This window comes from Pelodiscus sinensis, chromosome 29, assembly GCF_052426305.1.
Source record: "Pelodiscus sinensis isolate ZL-2025 chromosome 29, ASM5242630v1, whole genome shotgun sequence".
Classification (NCBI taxonomy): Eukaryota; Metazoa; Chordata; order Testudines; family Trionychidae; genus Pelodiscus; species Pelodiscus sinensis.
The window spans coordinates 9,451,322-9,473,809 of NC_143080.1; the positions used below are offsets into that span (position 1 = coordinate 9,451,322).

Consider the following 22,488-nt stretch of genomic DNA (forward strand, 5'->3'; position numbering starts at 1 on the left):
GTCTCAAGCTCAACTACAGAAGTGGGTTTTTTCCCCTACCAAAGCTTACGATACTATACATATTGTTAATCTCTAAGGTGCCACAGGACTACTCATTTTTAAAGTTACAGACTAACATGGCTACCCCATGAGACGCCTGGTGGACGGAAGTCCACATCACAAAAGCCACAACTTTAACACTAATTGGTAATCCTGGTAGGCCCCTCAACTCCTGTTCTAACTGGAGGCAATTCCTTCAGATCAGAATAGAGACACTGTTGCTTGGAAAGCTCCAAATTGTACTGCTTGTGCTTGCCCGCCCTGTGAAATTGGACTCCAGCAGTGATATTCTAGCAAATTTCACTACCACTAGATATCCTTTAAGTATACTGTATAGTGGTTTTATTTTAATAATTCCTAACTTCAGTCTGCTTCCTCAGCCCCTTACTACTAGACCTACAACATTTAGCTATGTAGAAATAGCCCCTGTTAAAAAAGGCAGCCCACAATAACATTTTCTGCATATTACCAAGAAACCAATCCATGAAATTATAGTACTTTGGCACTGGGCAAATGTAACTTGGCTCTCAGCTGCAGTGAAGCCCCTTATAAAGACTTCTATTCTACACACACTGCACGGAAAAACACACAAGATTTGTGGCACCCGAAACAGCTCTATTAGAGGAGTGCACAGTTTTTAAACTAACACAAAATCATGGAGTTTAGGGTTTAAGGAGTCCATTCCTGCCTAACCACCTTAAATATTTGTGGTTTTATCTGGCAGCTTTTCTGAAATGAAACACACACACTTACATTCTCAGTGCAAGCTTACTGTCTGTAACTGCATACCACTTTGGGAATGGGGAATTGGGACAAGCATAACTGCATAATTAGACTAACATACAATCAAGCTTTTCATTTCAATGTTACTTAAAAAACCCAACTTTCTGCTCCCCTGAGCTCTGTCTCACCTTAAATATAAGCACTTAGGAAGGAGATATGAAAGACAATAGCACTGATTATGAGGTTTCACTTCCAAAGTTACCTTGTGACAACACTGTGTATCACAAAATATTGTAGCATGTTGCAAAGTGGCTCTGCTGTATCCAACAGCATTCTTGTGTGCCATTCAAAGCCAAATTGCGTCAGCGCTCTATTAGGAACGACTATGGCTACTTTTTGGATTTTCTCTTTGTGTATCAAAAAAATTAGTGTGTTGTATGCCTGAATTCCTACAGTGACTTTTGTGAGTGGTATGATCCAATGGCTTTAAAAAGGGGTTATGCAATTGTTGACTCTTCCCTGCCTTCTCTCTACTGTCTGTAGTATCACGGAATTGGGTGAAATCTTGTTATGGGTTGCAAGAAACCCCCTTGAGATTGGTAAATTTAATTCACTCCTGAATTAACATAACTGTAAGCATAAGCCACATATAAGATAAAAAAAGGTGTGTAGAAACACATCCAGGGGCTTTTGGCTGTGTATGGTTTTGGCAGTGTTTTGTATCCCTCCCACACTGAAGTCTGACACGAACAGATAGCTGGAAAGTGCATGGCGGTTGACCAGGGATGAAACCTGAGAAGAGGTTTTTGGGTCATGGGTGCAGGCTAAAAAAAAAGAGAGCTCTTGGTGCTGTGAACAAAATAAACTTTTTACTATTTGATTCCTCCTATGTTCAGAGACACAGGACTTTGTACATTTCTTGTAAATAAACAAGATTGTGCCAAAGAAAATACTACACTATCATTTTTTACTTCCAACAGGAACATTCCTAGGGACCTGAACTTTGACTAGCCACTTGGATTAAAAGGGAGCTACAGTACTCTCTTCTCCTGTAATCCTACGACAAAACTGAAATAATTTCAAGATTCATCCACCTCTTAAGAACATGAGAACAATGTTCTTAAACTGCAAGAACCCTCCCCCCTCCTCCTCTATATCTATATCTATAAATTGTGCCCCCAGAGTGGGAACAGCAGGACTTTAATACATTTTAACTGCTGGAAGTTAAATGGTACATATGGGAATGCCTTACAGTGTTAATTTTGGGGTTTTGTAAATCTTTTCCTGCAGTGACTACAACTCACAAACTGCTGTGCAGGGATAATGCAAAGACATCAGAAAGTAAAGCACTGGAAAAATGAAGTTGACCAAGCCAGTTTCACTATCCTGAGCTAAGTAAAATAAGTACTAACACAAACAAAGACACTGCCAACTGGAAGTCACTTCAGGCTAGAATGACTTTTTTTCTTATTGCTATAAAACATATAAATTGACCAGAGCTAAAAGAATAAAGAAAAAAAAATCTCTATTTTAAGTTTCTTTTGCACAATGTACAGCACTTTGTGTACAGCCAATTTCACTGCCTGCCTTGAAGAGTTTCTTTTTGTGAAAGTCTTTCATGCAGCAACAAGGAAGAGAGAAAGTTTTAAAAATAGAAAAATTACTGCACAACCATAAAATTCAGCAGTGAAACTCAGGACAGGTATGAAACCTGAATCTACTCTAAATAGTCAATTTTAAAAAACAAGTTAAGTCATCCTTAATGACTCAAAGGTCCCACTGAAGTTGATGAGACCAACCTATTTACATGACAACAAGATGCAGGATCGTGACTGAGGAAAGCCACTTATGGTGGAATTCCTTTGCTTTTTGATTATTTCCAAAGGCAAGCCATGTTAGCTAAATAAGTACATTGAGGGTTACAAAAAGGGGTGATGTATGTAATCTCCACTTTCCACTAACAGTGATTATATATCCATAGCACAGCATAGGGCCCCTACTCAATTAGGGATGTTAAATTTAAATTAATTAACCAATTTAATAGTCAATGGGATTTCCATCGACTATTTGATTAGTCGATAAGGACTAGCATGGCGTTCTCTGCCTTTGAAGGGCTCTTGTGCATTTCAAAGGAGAAGCACCCACATGGAGCCCAGGGTCAGTGGGAGACTCCCTGCTGGCCCCGGGTGCCACACAGCAGCATTTCAATCTCGGAAATGTACAAGACCCCCAGCGGGGGTTTCAAATGTGGAACATAGCCATTGCACCCCTGCTCCCTCCCATGGAGCTGGAGGAAACCAGTTTTTAAGCTGGCTCCCCCCAGTACCCTCTCCTCTTCCCCCCCACACTGCCTCTTTCTGATAGAGGCAGCAAGGGAGGGGAAGCAACTAGTCGATTAGCGTGTCGACTATCCGATAAGCTTTTGCTTATCGGATAGTCAACTACTCGATTACATCCCTAAATTCAATTAGGTACTTCGAAACATGTGTAACATAGGCCTAGAGTTGCAAGTGTAATCGGTTAAACTCTGTGAAGCTACCAAGCCGGTAGAAAATTACCAGTGTTTAACTGTGTAACTCAGGAATGGGCAATAATTTGAGACAGTGGGACACTCCAAGATTTTGGAAAGTAGCTGAGGGCCGCACTCTTCCATGATATTGCTGGAGGACGTGCAGGGACCAGGATGAAGGATGGGTGCAGAAAGGAGCTTGGTTGGGGTAAGGAAGGTAGTTTGGGTGAAGGCAGTAGTTGTGACCTAGGGCAGGGGACAAAGGTAGAGTTTTGGAGTGTGGCCTAGGGCAGGAAGGGGTTGTGACTTAGGGCAGGAGACTGGAGTGCAGGGGTTTTGGTTGTAACCTAGGCAGAAGGGGACTGATCTGGAGCAGGGCACTGGGGTGCCAGATCTGGGAGGAAGTATGAGTGCAGGAGGGGGACAGAGGGTTTGGGTATACAGAGTGGGGGAGGGGGGTGGAGGAGAGGGTTGAGATGTCAGAGGCAGGCTCTGGCTAGGAGACTTACCAGCCAGCAGCCTGCTTACCTGCCGAGCTAAATGCTTGCAGAGCTTAAAAAGTTTTAGCCAGCCAGCCTGCCTGCTTGCCCTACACCTGCAACTGGCCATGTGCTTGTGTGAATAACTGAGACCGAGGAAAGGGGGGCATGGTGCTTTGTGTGCTGCCTGTTCAAACAGGCAGCTCCCACAGGCCAGTTTCTGGCCAGAAGCCAGCCAATAGGGAGTGGGGGGGGGGTGCAGGGTACAGGAGTTACAACTGAAGTCTTTCCTGCTCTCCCCTCCAAGCTCACAGTTTTTGAAGAGACATGGCCCTACAGTGACTTTTCTAAGTGGCGATGTGGGACTGCAGAGGAGTCTGCCTGGGGCTCCCTGCTGCTTCTGTGGGCTGGATCCAGTGGCTTGGTGAGCTGAATCCAGCCCACAGGCCGTATTTTGCCCAGGCCTGGTGAAATTGATTAAATTGTAATCAATTACATGGTTAGTACTTTTAACCCTTTTTACATCCCTGCTTAGGTCATAAGTAATCCTATTGGCTTGAGTGAGACTACGCATGTACTGAATCAGAGCCTAGAAGAGGAGGAGTTAAAGCTCCCACACTAGTCAAACCAGCTTATCTGTCTCAGTACATGTTTGCCCAGCAGTACATCAGTGAGGCATTAACCTTCAGATTTTAGGTAAGGTTCACAGATTGGAAAGCATATTTAGAGGTTAATTCAATTATGACCAAAACAAAGAAGGAGAGGGTAACTCTAGGTAGAATATACATAGATAAGTTCCACTACAGCTACTGGCACTCTATTTTCACCCATGTCATCTTCTGGTAGGATTTGCCAAAACTGTGCATTCATGGGTCCCTTCTCCCAGTCAATGATGCCAACACAGAGGCACTGAAGGAATATTACAGCTGCTCTTCCAAAACACAGGTCACTTCCAACAGGTTATCCTGACTCTGGTTTGCAAAGGCAATCAACCAATCCAGTGATTTTCAATTTAAGATTCCTTCTCCCTCTTTCCCTAAGCTACAAAAGCATGTGTTGAGGGGGAAGAGAGAAAATCCCTGCCTTCTTCCAAAGGAGCCCCTCTGACCACAATAAACACTACAGACAGAACCACAAAACTTCAAATAGGATTTTTAAAAAAGGACCTCAAGGAAGTGAAAGTGAAAAACAGGAGTTTGGGGGGAGCACTAAGGGAGAACTCAAGAATCCAAACAGGAGATACCCTTTACCCCACCCTGGTTAAAGAACTCTCTTTAGTCAGTCAGCCATTTCAAACAGAAACCCAATTAAGCTCAAAGTCATAATGTCATGCACTATGTGAAACTCCTTTGAAGTCCACATCCATGTAGCCTGACTAGCATACTTTAACAGAAATACTGTATATGAAAACATTGAAGGCCAAAACTTACCGTCTTTCCCCATTATGTTCAAACTTTATCCTTACGTCACTCTGCTCAAGAGAGATGAAACAGAAGATTAGTTCATCATCCAACTCTTTGGCATATTTCATAAGTTATAACAATGCATATAATGAGGACCTGTGTGACAAAATATGATTTTTTTGTTCTCTGTTCTCGTTCAATACATTGTAGTTTTCAACCCTCTTCCCTCTTTAATCCCAGAAAAAGCCTTATTTTTCCAATAATCAGGTTGTTTCTTATATAGTAAGTTCTCACCTATCTGATGACAAATAATAAAGCCTGGTTTCTGGTAGCATCCATCAGAAATCAACAGATGGTCAGTCTATTCTGCCTTGCAATAAGTATGCTCACTGAAGCATCATTCTTTGTTGCTCCTTTCTCTCAAATGATTGCACCCAAGCAGAACCATTGCTCAACTAGTGTCTCTCTCCCAGTATAACCACCTGCAGACTACAAATTTATAAAGCAGCATTAATTTTGTAACATCTCAAACTTACTATCTGGTTTATGTCAATGAGATGTGTATCTGGAGCACACAAGCCAGGTAGAAGGATCTGACAACAAAGCAACACAAAAGAGTAAGGAACATATCTAATTCTTAGTTTGAAATTGACATATTAGCTTGGTTATCTGGGACAAAAGGTAATTTTTTTTAAATCATAGAAGTTTACTTGGTAAATTTGCCTAGGACACAACTGTGATGTGTCTGGCATAGTTATAACCATATTCTCCTCTTCTACCAGCACCAACAGGAACACTGGGCACCATGAGGAGCTAAGAGAAGGGTGAGGAAGCACCCATATATGGGGAGAGCATGAGGTGGTGACAAAAGATATGAAAGGGGAGGATTGTGGGGAGTGAAGGAAGAGAGAGAGGGGCGATTCATTCCCTCATGCACCAGAAGGGAAGACTGAGCAAGTGCATGTGTTGATTTTGTTCTTTTACTCACTGATGGTCCTGGGAACTAGGTTGTGGCCTTGGAACTTTTAAAGAGCAGCAACAGATATGAGGCAAGTAAACAAACCACAAGAACTCCTTACTAAGTAAAGCATTGCTTTCCTGACATCTCCGTTTCAAATGACTGCAGCATGCAAATTAGCTGGGAAGAAGTGATCATGACTGGTAGAATTACTTCTCAAGTACTTAGAGAGATGGGTGCTATTAAATTGGTCCCTTTCTAGGAATCTACAGTTATAATTAGATCATGAGAGGGAACATCTACACTGCTATTTTTAATCCTATAGCACAGTGGTCCCCAATGTGGTGCCCGCGGGTGCCATGGCCCCAGCCAAGGGATCATGCTCACCGAGTGATCATGCATGGGTGGCACCTAGCCCGGGCGCATGGGCAGTGCTGGTCCCAGGCACACAGGTGGCCCCGCCCCCGAATGTGCAGCGCATGAGCGGCCCCACCCCTGGGGGCACCCGGCATGTGCGCGGCCCCACCCTCTGGCAGCCCCAAAAGGTTGGGGACCACTGCTATAGCACAAGCCCAAATCAGCTGACTGAAGCTTTGAGACTCACTGCCATAGGTTATTTCTTTTGCAATGTAGCTATAATAAATGCTTATCGGATAGTTGTCATATTAGTTGCTCCTGCACCCCTGGCTGCCTCTATCAGAAAGAGGAAGCAAGCAGGGGAGAGAGAGAAAAAAGGGGGTGCTTCAAAGCATCAGTACTGCATGGAGCCTGGAGCCAGACCCTGAGCTCCATGCAGTGCTGCTGCTCTGAAACATCACAGGAGCACAGGGCCAGGGGGGACTGCTTGAGTCCTCCGCTGGCCCCGTGCTTCCCACAGAGCTTTCGCCTTTGAAGTGTAGCAACAACTCTGGGGCTGCTCCTACACTTTAAAAACCAGGTGCACCCTTATCGACTATTCGATTAGCCAATTAATCTAAAATTAATATTCCTACTATAAAAATGAGGGAGGATTTGCCATTTTATTTATAAAAAGACATTAAATCCCCGCTTTAAGATATATACAGCCTCTATGATGAAGTCACAACCAATACTTTCATAATACAAGGAATTTGTAATGTCATTATTTAAAATGTAGGTCTGCAATCCACGTTATCTAGGGTTTATTAACGTACCCACCAATGTGGTACCTGTGAACTAAAGTGTAAACGGAGAGGATGCTAGATAGCACAGGGAGTGAAAGTACAGCACATTTAACCACTAGAGACTGAAGTTCAAATCCCAATTTAGATCACAAAGATTAAAAACTAAAAAGGAAAAAATCTGCTCTGATAAGTTATTATAATTTCTGCTGTGCAACCCTAAGTGATTAGAGTGGATGAAGCCAGCTGTGAAAGCCATAAAGACAATAGGCAATCATACATCTAGGAACTTTAAAAAAAAAAAAAAAAAAGAAGCCAGGAAATGCTCTTTAAGGTAGAGGAAATATCTGGCAGACCCAGTGGTCAAGAATGCAGTTCAAAGAGACCCATGCATTCACAGTCAGTACACAGTATTCCCACAAAAGTCCTGTAGGTACATAACTGATCATGACAAATGGACTTCCTGACCAGAAGAACAATGATCTGCAGCCAAAGTAATTTACATATGATTTTCCTAAAGTTTGCTCAGGTATGGGGGAAGTACGAGAGGCGTGCTCCCCACACTGGCTCAGGCCAAGGCCCAGGCCCAATCAGCTAATTAGGTTGGAAATAGGAGAGCTTTATGCTGGAGAAAACTAATTAGAGAGAAGTTCACCTGGGAGAGAGGGGGCTTTTACAAGAGACAGGAAACTGAAAGCAGAAGGGCATGGTGGGCTGAGGAAGGGGAGGAGTTGCAAAAATGAGTTGTCTACAGTTACGCTGGAAGAAGGGAGTAAAGAGATTGGCTATAGGTGGTAAAGGGGTATCTTGGGGAAAGGCAGCACATTGCAGGGAATAGACCTTGGCTGCTGTATAGAAGATCCCTGAGCTGGAACCTGGGGGTGGAAAGTGGGCCCAGGTTTACCTGCAAACTACTGCAGGAGTGGTACTGTGATACAGTGATTGCCAGAGGGCACATCTATACTGCTTTCCTCTTCTGAAAGGGGAAATGCAAATGAAGCACTGATCAACATATTTTTGCGCTTCATTTACATATCCTCTTCTGACCCTCTTTGCGGAAGAGGTTTTTTCGCCAAAAAACCCAGTCTAGATGTGCCTTTTTCATGAAGCACTAGAGAAGGTCCTGTCTCTATAGGTCTATGCACTATAGAAAAATAAAAATCTCTTTTAAATCTGTAAATAAGGGGAAGGTTTTTCAAGGGTCAAAAGGCAATCAAACATTTACCTTTCATTTTTGCTTTCAAAAGTTTCTCTTTACATCTTTGGGTGCATTTACACAGCAACATTATTTCAAAATAACTAGCATTATTTCAAACTAACTTAGTCCGCATCTACACAGCAGGCAGTTATTTCGAAATAATGTCGAAATACTGTCAAGCTGGAGGACTTCTTACTCTGACTCCTGTAATCCTCCTCATTGCATGAGGAGTAAGGGAAGTCAGAGGAAGAGTACTCTATTTTGAAATAAGTGCTGCACAGACACTCCCAATTTCAAAATAAGCTATTTTGAAATAAGCTACGCAATTGATGTAGCTCAATTTGTGTAGCTTATTTCGAGTTAAGCCCCTGTGAGACATGAAAATGACTAGAGATTTTCAAAAGCCTAAAGGGGTTCAGCATCTAACAGCCTTAGTTTCCTCTGAAAATCTCAGCATTGGTGCATTGAATGCCTTCTGCCTTCCTTCAGAGTTGAAGTCTTTAAAAAAAAAACCCACCTTTTATTCAAAATTCCCTTCCTCTGCCTCATGGCTCGTGAAAAAAACCTTTAATTCTGGGCTTTGGTGTTTTGATTCTACACTTGGATAGCACGGTGATCAGTACTATAAAAATTCACAACATTTCTGAGTCTAAAACATCTATGCCTGAGACTGAATCAATAAGAACTTCACAGAATTTCATCTGTGGATTGGCTAAAGAATTCAAAGAAATCCTGCCAGAGCAGATGATAGGCAGACAGAGTTCAGGGAAAGGAGCAGGCAAGAGATTTGCACCTTCCCACAGCACAGTCTGAGGTTGCATTAAGCAAGCTAAGAGCATTTTTCAAAAATGCTTATTTCTCTTCACAGCTGCATTATTTATGTTAATTTCAAAGACTTGCCTCACATACCATCACTTGACTTGAAGTCAATTTCAACAGACCGTAGGATTCTGAGGACTCCAATAGAAAATGTATTCATTTGCATATGAAAAGAACTTTTGAAAATGTCACTCATTCGCAAAAAAACTTTAAAGCAATTAATTTAGAAATCTAAGTCCAATTTTTAAAAATAAGAACTTGTGTTGTAGCTGAAAATTATTTTCTCCATAGAAGCAGCAGCAGCTGGGCTAATCGGTGTAGCAAAACTTCAACTGCTCTGTAGACAGAGGGATCTAACTCTCAATCTCCGATACATGCTGAGAAACAGGCAACCCCCTCCCCCCACAAAAAAAAACCACACAAGAGAAAATGAGCACTAGCTGTGGGAAACAAGAAAAAAATTCAAGTGTATATCCCCATAATAAGCTTGAAGAACAGATACAATGTAATGAGCAAAAGAATAAAGGATGTTAAGACCTCCACCAAAGAAAGGAATGTTTTAATAGATGTAAAGACAACACGTGTGTTAAATAATATTTTGAGGGGTGTAAGGCAGCCAGCTGAGAGCTGGAAAGGAGAGTTAGACACCTAAGAGCACGTAAGAACACTTGTGTGCTCCTCTGGGTCCTGTTTCCCAGCCCAATCCTGGGCTCCTTGGGATCCCGCTCTCACCTTTGCCCTACCAGGCACACATGAGTTTGTGAGGACAGTACCTCCACAATATATTCATTGAGTGGACACTAGACACCCTCCGACCTCCAGTTAGGCTGGTGCACACAAGATAACCTACTATTGCTCTCCATTCATTAAGTTGTTCCTATAGCATTAAAGGACAGACTCATATGAGAGCCAAAGATCCTAGAATTTTATCTCAACTAATAACACCAGGATGGGGATAGGCTACATTTCAGCAACTGGCAAAAAACTTTCTGGGGTGAAAGGTGGTAGCTGTCAAGACACTCCACAATAAAGCTGCACAGGAGTGCAGGAAATATAGTGCCCATCTATAAAAAGGGAAATAAGAGTAATCTAGGGAATTACAGATGAAATTAACTTCTGTACCAGATAAGATAACGGAACAAATAATTAAGAAATCCATTTTCAAACATCTAGATTGGTGGTTCTCAAACTTTTTGGCCCATGGCCCACCTAGTTCAACGTCAACCTTTCCTGGACCTCACCCCACTTAGGCTCTACATTTTAAATGTAGCAAGAGCAGGGTGGCTCTTACTACATTTAAGGTGGAGAGGTGCAGGACCCGGCACAAGTCAGGACTGCTCTGTCCCAGCTCATGTCAGGTCCCGGACCTACCCTTGCTATGGCTCTGCAGTTTAAATGTAGTAAAAGCTGGACTGCCTGTGTGCCTGGATCCTACTCATTTAAACTGCAGAATCTCAGTGGGGGTAGCTCCTGGACCGAGCAGAAACAGAGCACCTCCCCTTATCTATTAATCATGTCAATACAAATTGTACTGACTACACGATTAGTCAGTTACCTGATTCTTAACATCCTTATTCTGGATCATTCCTTCAATGCCTTCCTAAGCACTGTGGATGACTTAAGAGCTTCTCCTGACACTTGACTTCTCATTAAGGTTAGGATGAACATCTCAGAATTTATCTGTTTCAGTAGAACTATATGGAGCTGAAAAGCTAAACTTGGGAACTACAGATCCATAGACACTCAGGTACAATATGAGAAATACTGGAAAAGAGAGCTGGATTCCTGACAATTACCTGCTATTCTTGTCAATGTGACCACAAGAACAGTTGATTTCTGGATACTCAGGTAAAGTTAGGGTATCCAGACAAAAGGCAAAAACCAACAGATTCATTCCTACAGACCACATTCACCCTGAAATACACACAGCTTGGACAGTAGGTTATGAAAGCAGATCTAGTCTGATGCTCTGCAAAAACATGCTGCTACGGGTGCAGCACTTGGTAGTTTCTTGAAATCCATCCTCCCTGTTCTAATGAGTAATCCATAGGGGTAGCTCCTGCACACAGGACTACAGCAGTGAGAGGTAATCTAGGCTAGTGAGTGGGTTGCATGAGTGGCCCTCCATCTTAGTGGGCCTCAAGACTGTCATAACCAAGACAGTCTCCTGATATACAGTAGCTTTGCTAATTGTGCTTGAGTACCTAGAATTTGTGGAGTGTGCCAACTGGATGCAGAGGGAGCACATAGCTCTCACAATGCTATGTACAATCAGCATGCACGTCACTTCACGGGTCTTTGCTTTAAGTGCATGTCACTTTTGTAATACTGTACAAAAGTACAGGGGAAAAAAAGCTATGTGGACAAAAATCAGCAGAATCTGGCAACTGTGCACATGGGCAACAGTAAATGTCACATGGGCTACACATAAAACCTCAACGTGCCACATGAGGTCCTTGGGCTGCAGGTTGCCCACTACTGGGCTACGGACTCTGGAAGCAACTCTCTGGCTCAAACCATCTATGATCTCACAACAAACAGCTTGGCTCCAAAGAGCTTCCTAAAGACTCCCCAACTCTATGGTGCATGTAGCTTTCTAATGAGCGAGGGAACAGAGAGGGGGAAAAAACTAAAAGAAAACAAAAATAGGATAATATATGCTCAGGGAGACAGAGAGGAGACAAAGGAATGGAAAAAGGAAAAGAAAGACATGGCCACTATGATATGGAAAAGCATAAGCAGTTCCTGGAATGGGCACTCAATCTGTTGAACACCACTGGACTAAGCACTAGCTTGAGAGGGGCACAGATCATTAATTCACTGCACAAACAGTCTGACACTCACACCCCTAGTCCTAATCCTCTTCTGAACAACGTGCTAATTGTGCTCAATGGAGGTGAAGATTCCGCATGATGGACAAATCAGGTGTAGATCAGGAAACCAGGTTCATTCCCACTTGCTGAATAAGCCAAGATTTGATCCTTGGTGTCTAGCTGAAATAAGAGTGAACTAACTCTTACCCCACTGAGCACCCCTTGCTTGGGCAATACAATTCCATGAAAAATAGACCAGTGAATTTACCATGTATCAGAGACCAAATATGACAGGCAGTCTGACTGTGTCCACCTAAGAAATAATAGGTGTTGAACTCTGATCCCACACCAGTAGGACATCAAAGTTCAAAGCTGATCAGGGAGATTTAGGAGTGCTGCTCATCTCTGATTGTAGTAAAATGTGGCTTATTACACATTCAGTCAGCCAGCCACACTTTGCTACAATGGAGGTTGTCCTCTGTTGACCCTGGGTCAGTAGTGAGGCAATACATCCAATACGGACAGAGATCAGGGGGCAGGAAGGAACTTAACTAGATATACACAACAGTCTCAAAGTTTAAACTGGGTCCAGTCCTCTAAAGCCATCTGACATCCTGTCTTTAAGCCCAGGTGACTTGAATTCTTTGAAAGTACTGGACAAATATTTGCAAATTAAAAGCTTTAGGGGGTATTGCTGATGTAACCTATAAGCAATGAGACCACTGAGAGGGAGAGTGATGTTTGCCCTATATTCTTAGCTAAGAGTCAACTGGCTTTTAAATGATGTAGTGGCCACAACTCAGGTCCATTGGCAGGTGGGATTGAACCTGGGACCTTAGGGACTAAAGCCATGAGTCTCTACTGCATGAGCTAAAAGTCACTTGGCTCTTAGCTACAGATGTACAGAAGACTTCACCCTTCCTCTCAATGGTCCCAGCGCCTCTGGGTTACATTGAGTTTGGATTGAACTGGGATTCACCTAAATGACACACGGTGGTCTTCCTAAGTTAATGTGGTCTTTCTGAATTCACTAGTCTTAGCCAGATAAGACCTATTTGTTATCCTGTTCTCTCCTGCTAAGAAGTCAGTGCAGGATTCATCCCTACAAAAACAATCCCCCGAACTTTGTCTAGATTATTTAAATTATTCAAGTAATGGAGCCTCCAATGCTCTCCTGGGGAAGGTACATTCTCCTGCAACAAGATAAAGGCAATAGAAAAAAATGCCACACCTTTCTCGATCTCCCACATCTGCTTAAATGAGCTCTGTAAACGTCACGGACGATGAACATTCTCTTAATTTATAATTCTGAAACGGAAACCAGTTTTCTTACCGGAATTTTTTTTTCCTCTACTGCACAGGCACACTGGTTTGTTATTGTAGGGTTGCTCAGGAGGGCCGGACTGCTGGCATTCTGCCTTTTCTTAAAAGAAACATTATTAAAATGTTAGGTCATAAAAATAACGAAAGCTGGACTGTGTACGCTAAAAGAAAAAAAAACACTTGGTAGCATTTTCAGCCAATCTACTCAGATGTCTTTCTAGATATACCAGGAAGACAGATCATGGAGTGGCTCTAAACAGGTCACAAAACTTTCTTTAGTCCAAAAGAAGGAATAAATAACCCCAAAGTGAAGTTAAAATAATGACTAAATTCAAATTAGGGGAGAATAAAGCCAATGAAGTGGGCACATACCTCTGCAATACTAGGACTTGCATCAATACTGGTGCTCTATTGCAGTTGAAGCAAATACATCATAGAATCATAGAATAATAGGACTGGAAGGGACCTCAAGAGGTCATCGAGTCCAGCCCCCCGCCCTCAAGGCAGGACCAAGCTCCACCTACACCATCCCTGACAGATGTCTATCTAACCTGTTCTTAAATATCTCCAGAGAGGGAGATTCCACCACCTCCCTTGGCAATTTATTCCAATATTTGACCACCCTGACAGTTAGGAATTTTTTTCCTAATGTCCAATCTAAACCTCCCTTGCTGCACTTTAAGCCCATTACTCCTTGTCCTGTCCTCAGAAACCAAGAGGAACAAATTTTCTCCTTCCTCCTTGTGACACCCTTTTAGATATTTGAAAACCGCTATCATGTCCCCCCTTAATCTTCTTTTTTCCAAACTAAACAAGCCCAGTTCATGAAGCCTGGCTTCATAGGTCATGTTCTCTAGACCTTTAATCATTCTTGTCGCTCTTCTCTGTACCCTTTCCAATTTCTCCACATCTTTCTTGAAATGTGGCGCCCAGAACTGGACACAGTACTCCAGCTGAGGCCTAACTAGTGCAGAGTAGAGCGGCAGAATGACTTCACGAGTTTTGCTTACCTGTTGATACAACCTAGAATCATATTTGCTTTTTTGGCAACAGCATCACACTGTTGACTCATATCAACTTGTGGTCCACTATGACCCCTAGATCCCTTTCTGCCATGCTCCTTCCTAGACAGTCGCTTCCCATCTTGTATGTATGGAACTGATTGTTCCTTCCTAGTGGAGCACTTTGCATTTCTCTTTATTAAACCTCATCCTGTTTACCTCTGACCATTTCTCTAACTTGCTAAGGTCATTTTGAATTATGTCCCTATCCTTACATCAGGGCATAATTTTCAATCTCCATTAAATGATCCTTTACCTGTTTGTTAGAGTGAGCAGTATCTTTACTTTTCATGGTATCAAAGCCAGGCATTCTATGACGTCGGCCCATTTGAAGTGCAACCAAGTCCTTCATGATGGAGTTCAATGCCTCCTGCTCATCTACAATTGACAAAATGCAAGTTTTCAGTGAGTATCAGGGAACTGTCAGGAATTCAAAACTATAGTTTTGTTCTAACTCAGGATTAGCCAGGATGAGCAGGAATGGTGTCCCTGTATGGGAATGGGTGACTAGAGATGGATCACATGCTGATTTCCTGTTTTGTTCGGGAAGCATGGCATCGGCCACTTTTGGAAGACAGGATATTGGGCTAGATGGACCTTTGGTCTGACCCAGTATAGTCATTTTTTATGTTAAGAAATCTTTAAGAGCATCAAATACATCCTCATCTTCATCCACAACCACAAATCTCTATGACACCTGTATGACATATAAGCCCCATTTCAGAGGTAGGTAAATGGAAGGGTAAAATTGTCCAATGTCACAAAACTAATGAGGTCAGAGCCAGAGTTAGAAAATAGTAGTTCCTAGCTCCCACGACCATGTTCATTCTACCTAGCAAAATTTGCTAGTGGGTGAATCAAGTCACTCAGAAGGGCTGGTAGGAGGAATTTTGCTGTAACAGGAAAGCATCTGTCCTGCCCAACCTTACATTCTACTACTCCAGAGAACTTTTACTTCTTGATGACAGAGATAGCCCTGCATAACAGCAAGAAAGAAACCCACCAATCAATTATTCTGTATTATTACTGTGTCTCAAACTTATGTGATTATTTTGGGGATATGGAAAGAAGTGCCCCAACACGGGTTTACAGAACAAAGTTTCCTAAGGAAGCTAAAACATCTTCAGGACAGAAGTCAGAACAGGGCATTAGTGAGAAGACCATGATTGGGATGCTAGCAACTCATTATGTCATTTATACTAGATTTGTACCCGGAGGCTCTAATTGGGATAGGTACCACACAGAGTGCCCCGATGTGGTCTCTGCCCTGGAGAGTTAACCATGAGAAACCAGCAGCATTTATTTCCAAAGCTGAGCAGGTAGAGCAACAGTATTAAGAACTCTGGTATTGTATTAGACACTATGAGACCAGCATTATGAATAAACTGGGCTCCGCAATGTTGCCTGTCACAACTACAAGGAGCTCAACTTTCAAGTGGAACAGAGATGACTTGTACTGCCTTTCCTCATTAACAAAAGAATACATTGGCTCTACCTGCTAACTTCAGTCTCAGTTCTCACATCAGCAAATTTTTCATCATCCATGCTGCCTGCTAACTACAGAAATGTAGCCGTGTTAGTCTGGTGTAGCGGAAACAAAAAACAGGACACTGTAGCACTTTAAAGACTAACAAGATGGTTTATTAGGTGATGAGCTTTCATGGGCCAGACCCACTTCTGGCCCACGAAAGCTCATCACCTAATAAACCATCTTGTTAGTCTTTAAAGTGCTACAGTGTCCTGTTTTTTGTTTCTGTTAACTACAGGACAGTAGTCAAGTCAAGTGACCTCATGCTTTGCTACAACAGTGAAAAGTGTTGATTAATGCAAGTCCCAGCCTCTGAATCAAGGTCATGGATGTCCTTATCCTAGTTACAACTTGGTTTAAATTTAGGGTGTACACAAGGGATGTTAATCATGTAAATGGGTAAATGCTAACTGATAAGCCTGGACTCATCAGTTCATCCTAACAGTTACACACCAACCCCTTTACTTCCTCTATCAGAGGGAGCGGGGGGGGGGAAGAGGGAAGAGGGGGCGCACGCAGCAGGCAGGAGCTGGTGCTTGGATAGAGGAACATAATTTGTCGGACAAAAGTCAACACGGTTTCTGTAAAGGGAAATCATGTCTTACTAATCTATTAGAGTTCTCTGAAGGGGTAAACAAACATGCGGACAACGGGGATCCAGTAGATAAACACTTGGAAAGTGGCAAGGTGATAGGGAACAGCCAGCATGGATTTGTAAAGAACAAATCATGTCAAACCAATCTGATAGCTTTCTTTAATAGGATAACGAGTCTTGTGGATAAGGGAGAAGTGGTGGATGTGGTATACCTAGACTTTAGTAAGGCGTTAGTATTCTTATCAATAAACTAGGTAAATACAACTTAGATGGGGCTACTATAAGGTGGGTGCATAACTGGCTGGATAACCACACTAAGAGAGTAGTTATTAATGGTTCACAATCCTGCTGGAAAGGCATAACAAAGGGGGTTTCGCAGGGGTCTGTTTTGGGACCAGTTCTCTTCAATATCTTCATCAACGATTTAGATATTGGTATAGAAAGCTTATTAAGTTTGCAGATGATACCAAGCTGGGAGGGGTTGTGACTAATCTGGAGGATAGGGTCATAATTCTAAATGACCTGGACAAATTGGAGAAATGGTCTGAGGTAAATAGGATGAAGTTTAATAAAGACAAATGCAAAGTGCTCCACTTAGGAAGGCACAATCAGTTTCATACATACAGAATGGGAAGCGACTGTCTGGGAAGGAGTATGGCAGAAAGGGATCTAGGGGTTATAGTGGACCACAAATTGAATATGAGTCAGCAGTGTGATGCTGTTGCAAAGAAAGCAAACATGATTCTGGGATGCATTAACAGGTGTGTTGTGAGCAAGACATGAGAAGCCATTCTTCCGCTCTAATCTGCGCTGGTTAGGCTTCAATTGGAGTACTGTGTTCAGTTCTGGGCACCACATTTCAAGAAAGATGTGGAGAAATTGGAGAGGGCCCAGAGAAGAGCAACAAGAATGATTAAAGGTCTAGAGAACATGACCTATGAGGGAAGGCTGAAGGAATTGGGTTAGTTTAGTTTGGAAAAGAGAAGACTGAGGGAGGACATGATAGTTTTCAGATATCTAAAAGGGTGTCATAAGGACGAGGGAGAAAACTTGGATAGAACAAGAAGCAATGGGCTTAAACTGCAGCAAGGGAGGCTTAGGTTGGACATTAGAAAAAGTTCCTAACTGTCAGGGTAGTCAAACACTGGAATAAATTGCCCAGGGAGGTTGTGGAATCTCCATCTGTGGAGATATTTAAGAGTAGGTTAGATAAATGTCTATCAGGGATGGTCTAGACAGTATTTGGTCGTGCCATGAGGGCAGGGGACTGGACTCGATGACCTCTCAAGGTCCCTTCCAGTCCTAGTATTCTATGATATAGTATACTTAGATTTTCAGAAAGCCTTTGACAAGGTTCCTCACCAAAGGCTCTTGTGTAAATTATATTGTCATGGGATAAGAGAGAAGGTCCTTTCATGGATTGAGAACTGGTTAAAAGACAGGAAACAAAGGGTAGGAATAAATGGTAAATTTTCAGAATGGAGAGGGGTAACTAGTGGTGTCCCCTAAAGGTCAGTCCTGGGACCAATCCTGTTCAACTTATTCATAAATGATCTGGAGAAAGGGGTAAGCAGTGAGGTGGTAAAGTTTGCGGATGATACTAAACTGTTTAAGATAGTCAGAAGCAGACTGTGAAGAACTTCAAAAAGATTTCACCAAACTGAGTGATTGGGCAACAAAATGGCAAATGAAATTTAATGTGGATAAGTGTAAAGTAATGCACGTTGGAAAAAATAACCCCAACTATACACACAGTACGATGGGGGCTAATTTGGCTATGACAAATCAGGAAAGAGATCTTGGAGTTATCGTGGATAGTTCTCTGAAAACTTCCAAACAGCGTGCAGTGGCGGTCAAAAAGGCAAATAGGATGCTAGGAATTATTAAGAAAGGGATAGAAAATAAGACACAGAATATCTTACTGCCCCTGTGTAAAACTATGGTACGCCCACATCTTGAATACTGTGTACAAATGTGGTCTCCTCACCTCAAAAAAGATATTTTGGCCTTAGAAAGGGTTCCGAAAAGGGCAACTAAAATGATTAGGGGTTTGGAACGGGTCCCATATGAGGAGAGGTTAAAGCGACTGGGACTTTTCAGTTAGAAAAGAGGAGACAAGGGGGGATATGATAGAGGTATATAAAATCACGAGTGGTGTGGAGAGGATGAATAAAGAAAAGTTATTTATCAGTTCCCATAATAGAAGAACTAGAGGACACCAAATGAAATTAATGGGTAGCAGGTTTAAAACTAATAAAAGAAAGTTATTCTTCACATAGTACGTAGTCAACCTGTGGAACTCCTTGCCAGAGGAGGCTGTGAAGGCTAGGACTATAACAGAGTTTAAAGAGAAGCTAGATAATTTCATGGAGGTTAGGTCCATAAAAAGCTACTAGCCAGAGGATAGAAATAGTGTCCCTGGCCTCTGTTTGTCAGAGGCTGGAGAAGGATGGCAGGAGACAAATTGCTTGATCATTGTCTTTGGTCCACCCCCTCTGGGGCACCTGGTGCTGACCACTGTCGGCAGACAGGCTACTGGGCTAGATGGACCATTGGTCTGACACAGTACGGCCATTCTTATGTTCTTATGACTACTCACTTCTCCCTTTCCTCCACTAACCTTGTATCAGAGGCAGCAAGGGAGGGAAGGGGGACGCAGGAGTGGGCACTGGGGGTAGCCAACTTAAAAGCTGGTTCCCCCCAGCACCATCTCTGTAATGCGGGGGAAGAGGAGAGATGGCAGAGCCACAGCAGTCTTGGAGCTAGCATGAGCCAGGACTGCTCAGTCCCAGGAGCTAACACCACTGGGACTCTGCACTTTAAATGTAGTAAGAGTCCAGCAGCTCTTACTGCATTTAAAATGAAGAGCCACAGTGGCTGTAGTGAGTGCCCCCCCTTACTGACTAATCGAGTAGTCAACTACTCAATTAGTTAATTAACCGCTATTTAACATCCCTACTGTTATTGGCACATACTATATCAGATGTGGCCAAACTGGCTGAGGAGCCACATGTGGTTTTTACAGTTAAAGTGTGACTCACATAGCCCCCTACGCCTCACATCGTTCACCCACTAGACTGGGTGGGGGAAACTCAGGGCTTCTGCCCTGCAGTAGAGGTGATAGAGGTTGGGGCGTCTGCGCTGTGGGGTTTCAGGACTATTCCTGTGCCATAGCAGGCACCAATCTGCAGGGCAGGTTGCACGTGTCTTGAGTATCTCAAACTTCTGAAGATTATTGTATGCTGCTCAGGAGGTCAGTAAGATTGGCTATTCCTGTACTATATTCTTGGACTGCCATATGTCAAGCTCATGAGAACTTGTTAGTTTTTCACTCCAGGTTTTTGTTTCTTTAGTAGACACTCTATCCAGTTAAATCTCCTCTAGTAGAAGTGTAACCTGCTCTCAAAAACTGAGCCAAAGATAAACTCTACTTTGGACAAACTGAAAATTCTGTAATATCCTCTGAGAATCTTGCAGAAATTTGATGATCTTGAGCAGAAGACTGATGAGGTGATGAGGGAGAGAGACTTGGGTGAAGGGAAACCTATTAATGTAGGTTTTGTATTTGGAAGCATTGTAAGAAATACTAGCAGAACAGACAAGGTAATCAAGTTTTACTATCCAGTTTTAGGCTGTACTGTTTTAAGATCAGTCATATACCTGAGATCAGAATTACTTAGATGTGCAGACCTTGATATGTAATTTCCCATCCTCTCTCAATGCATTTAGAGTTTTAAGTTTATCATGTGGTTAAACTAGAATCTACAGCTGTCTCAGAGGCTAATTTCTGAACAATTTTAACAAAGCCCAAGTCATTTGTATCCACTCTAGCTGCATGTTATTGCTGTAGGATATTGATTTACATAGGTAATGATTATAGAGACTTAGAATCAATGGGAACATGAGACTGTCAATATTACAGTACAGATGTTTCTTACATATACACACATCTTGTAAGAAACCACTCTGCTTCATCAAATGGTGCACATTTATTCCTCATATTTCATCTTACGCACTTGATAAAAAATATTTATTCGTGAATTTAAGCTACTTTTTATAAAGAGACTAGGTCACTAACTGACTTACTAATAACAAAACAAACTTATATTATTACACCCAAAAGTGGCATTTGTGGAGGGGTGAATATATTAGACTTTTCAAAAGAATGCAACAAATCATTACAAGTTCAAAGCAAAAGAAGGAATTGTATGTATTATTTGTAATAGTGCAGCAGCCAAAAGCTCCAGTCAGGGTCAGTGTTACTGTGCTAAGCTCTGTACAGACTACAGTTCCTGCTATGGAAACTTTTGTAGGATTTCCAAAAGTACTTAGCACTGACTTAATTCTGCTCTAATTAATGTTACTGGTAGGATGTAAAATCCCATTTAAATAGTTAACCAGTTAAACATTAGGTTTAACCAGTTAACTGATTAAATGGGAGTGGGCAGGGGCTGTCGCAGCCCAGTAGGCTGGATTGGCCCCTGTACCTGCCAGAGTCAGGCTGGAGCAGCCCTCGTACAGTGGGCAGGGGCTGCTGGTTTCCAGCCTGTGCAGACTGGGAGCTGGCAGCCTCGCATATGCTGGGGGAGGGAAGGCTGTTCCTGAATAACAGTTAGCTATTACACTGTAAACAGTTAACCATGCACATCCCTAGTTACTGGTAAAGCTTCTACAGACTTCAACAAAAATAGTTAAGCCAATGTCAAAAAAAGCTAACAGAATGTTAGGAATCACTAGGAAAAACAGATAAGACCGAAAATATCACAATGCCACTATATAAAATCCATTGTACACCTACACGCTGAACACTACATCCAGTTCTGATAGCCCAATCCCAAACAAGATATATTAGAATTAGAAAAAGTATAGAGGGAGCAACAAAAATGATTAGGGGTATGGAGAAGAGATTTAAAAGACCAGGACTGTTCAGCTTAGAAAAGACATTGTTAAGCAGGGGTGGAGAGGGAGAATATAATATAATATACGTCTATAAAATCATGAATGACATATAGAAAGCAAATAGGAAAGAATTTACCCCTTCATAAACATGAGATCCAGATATCAGCAAATGAAAATAATAGGCAACAGATTTAAAAAAAACCTATAAGTAGTATGTCACAAGATGTATAGTCAACCTCAGGAGCTCACTGCCAGTTGACAAAGAAGGACAAAAGTATAACTGGGTTCAAAAGAGAATTAGATAAGTCTATGGAGGATAAGTCTATCAATGGCTATTAGCAAAGATGGTCAAGAACACAACCTCGTGACCTGGGTATCCCTAAACATCCATCAGCCAGAAACTCAGACTGGATAACAGGTAATGGAGCACTCAAACTACTGTTCTCTTTACTCCTTCTGAAGCATCTGGCACCAGACACAGTTGGATGACAAGATACTGGTCTAGATAAACCATTGGTCTGACTATAGATGCTCTTATGGTCCCCCCCCCCCCCAAAGTGCATTACTCCAGGTGCCACTAGGGCTGTAATAGTGTAGTTAATTTACCAATTAGTCTATAGTATCAACCTATAAGCTTTTACTATATGCATTTTCCCCCACTCACCGCCAGTAAACGTTTTAGCAGGCTGGCCAGCAGCCTGACTCAGTCCTGGCTTGTGTCAGATCTGGGATCTACCTCTGCTACGGCAGTGTATTAGGAGCTAGGTGGGCATGCAGCCCGGCTCGAACCCCTACCCCATACAGAGCTGCTGCCACCCCACACTGCTGCTTCTGTATCAGAGACAGCAGAAGAGGGCAACAGCTCTGCTAAGGGAGCTGGTTTTTAAACTGGCTCCCCTCATGGACCAGCTCCTGCCTGGCACCCCATGTTGCTGCCTCTGATACAGAGGCAGCAGAGCGGGGTGGCAGGGGACTCCTTGGGAGTGGGGCCAAAGTGCACTG

The 22,488-nt window shown here is 42.5% G+C and overlaps 1 protein-coding gene across 3 annotated transcripts in view; it reads right to left on the bottom strand.

Moving 5' to 3' along the window:
• MAP3K3 (mitogen-activated protein kinase kinase kinase 3) overlaps positions 1–22,488 on the bottom strand; it is a 61,884-nt gene that overhangs the window by 33,482 nt on the left and 5,914 nt on the right. Inside the window, exons 2-5 of one of the 3 annotated variants that reach the window (XM_089774059.1) lie at positions 14,721–14,842; positions 13,414–13,503; positions 5,690–5,746; positions 5,181–5,221 (exon numbers count right to left, since the gene is read on the bottom strand). In XM_089774059.1, the coding sequence (XP_089630185.1) occupies positions 5,181–5,221; positions 5,690–5,746; positions 13,414–13,503; positions 14,721–14,842 (310 nt within the window). Of the gene's footprint in view, positions 1–5,180; positions 5,225–5,689; positions 5,747–13,413; positions 13,504–14,720; positions 14,843–22,488 lie in introns of all 3 variants that reach the window. The other 2 variants (XM_089774061.1, XM_089774060.1) reach the window with 2 other exon arrangements.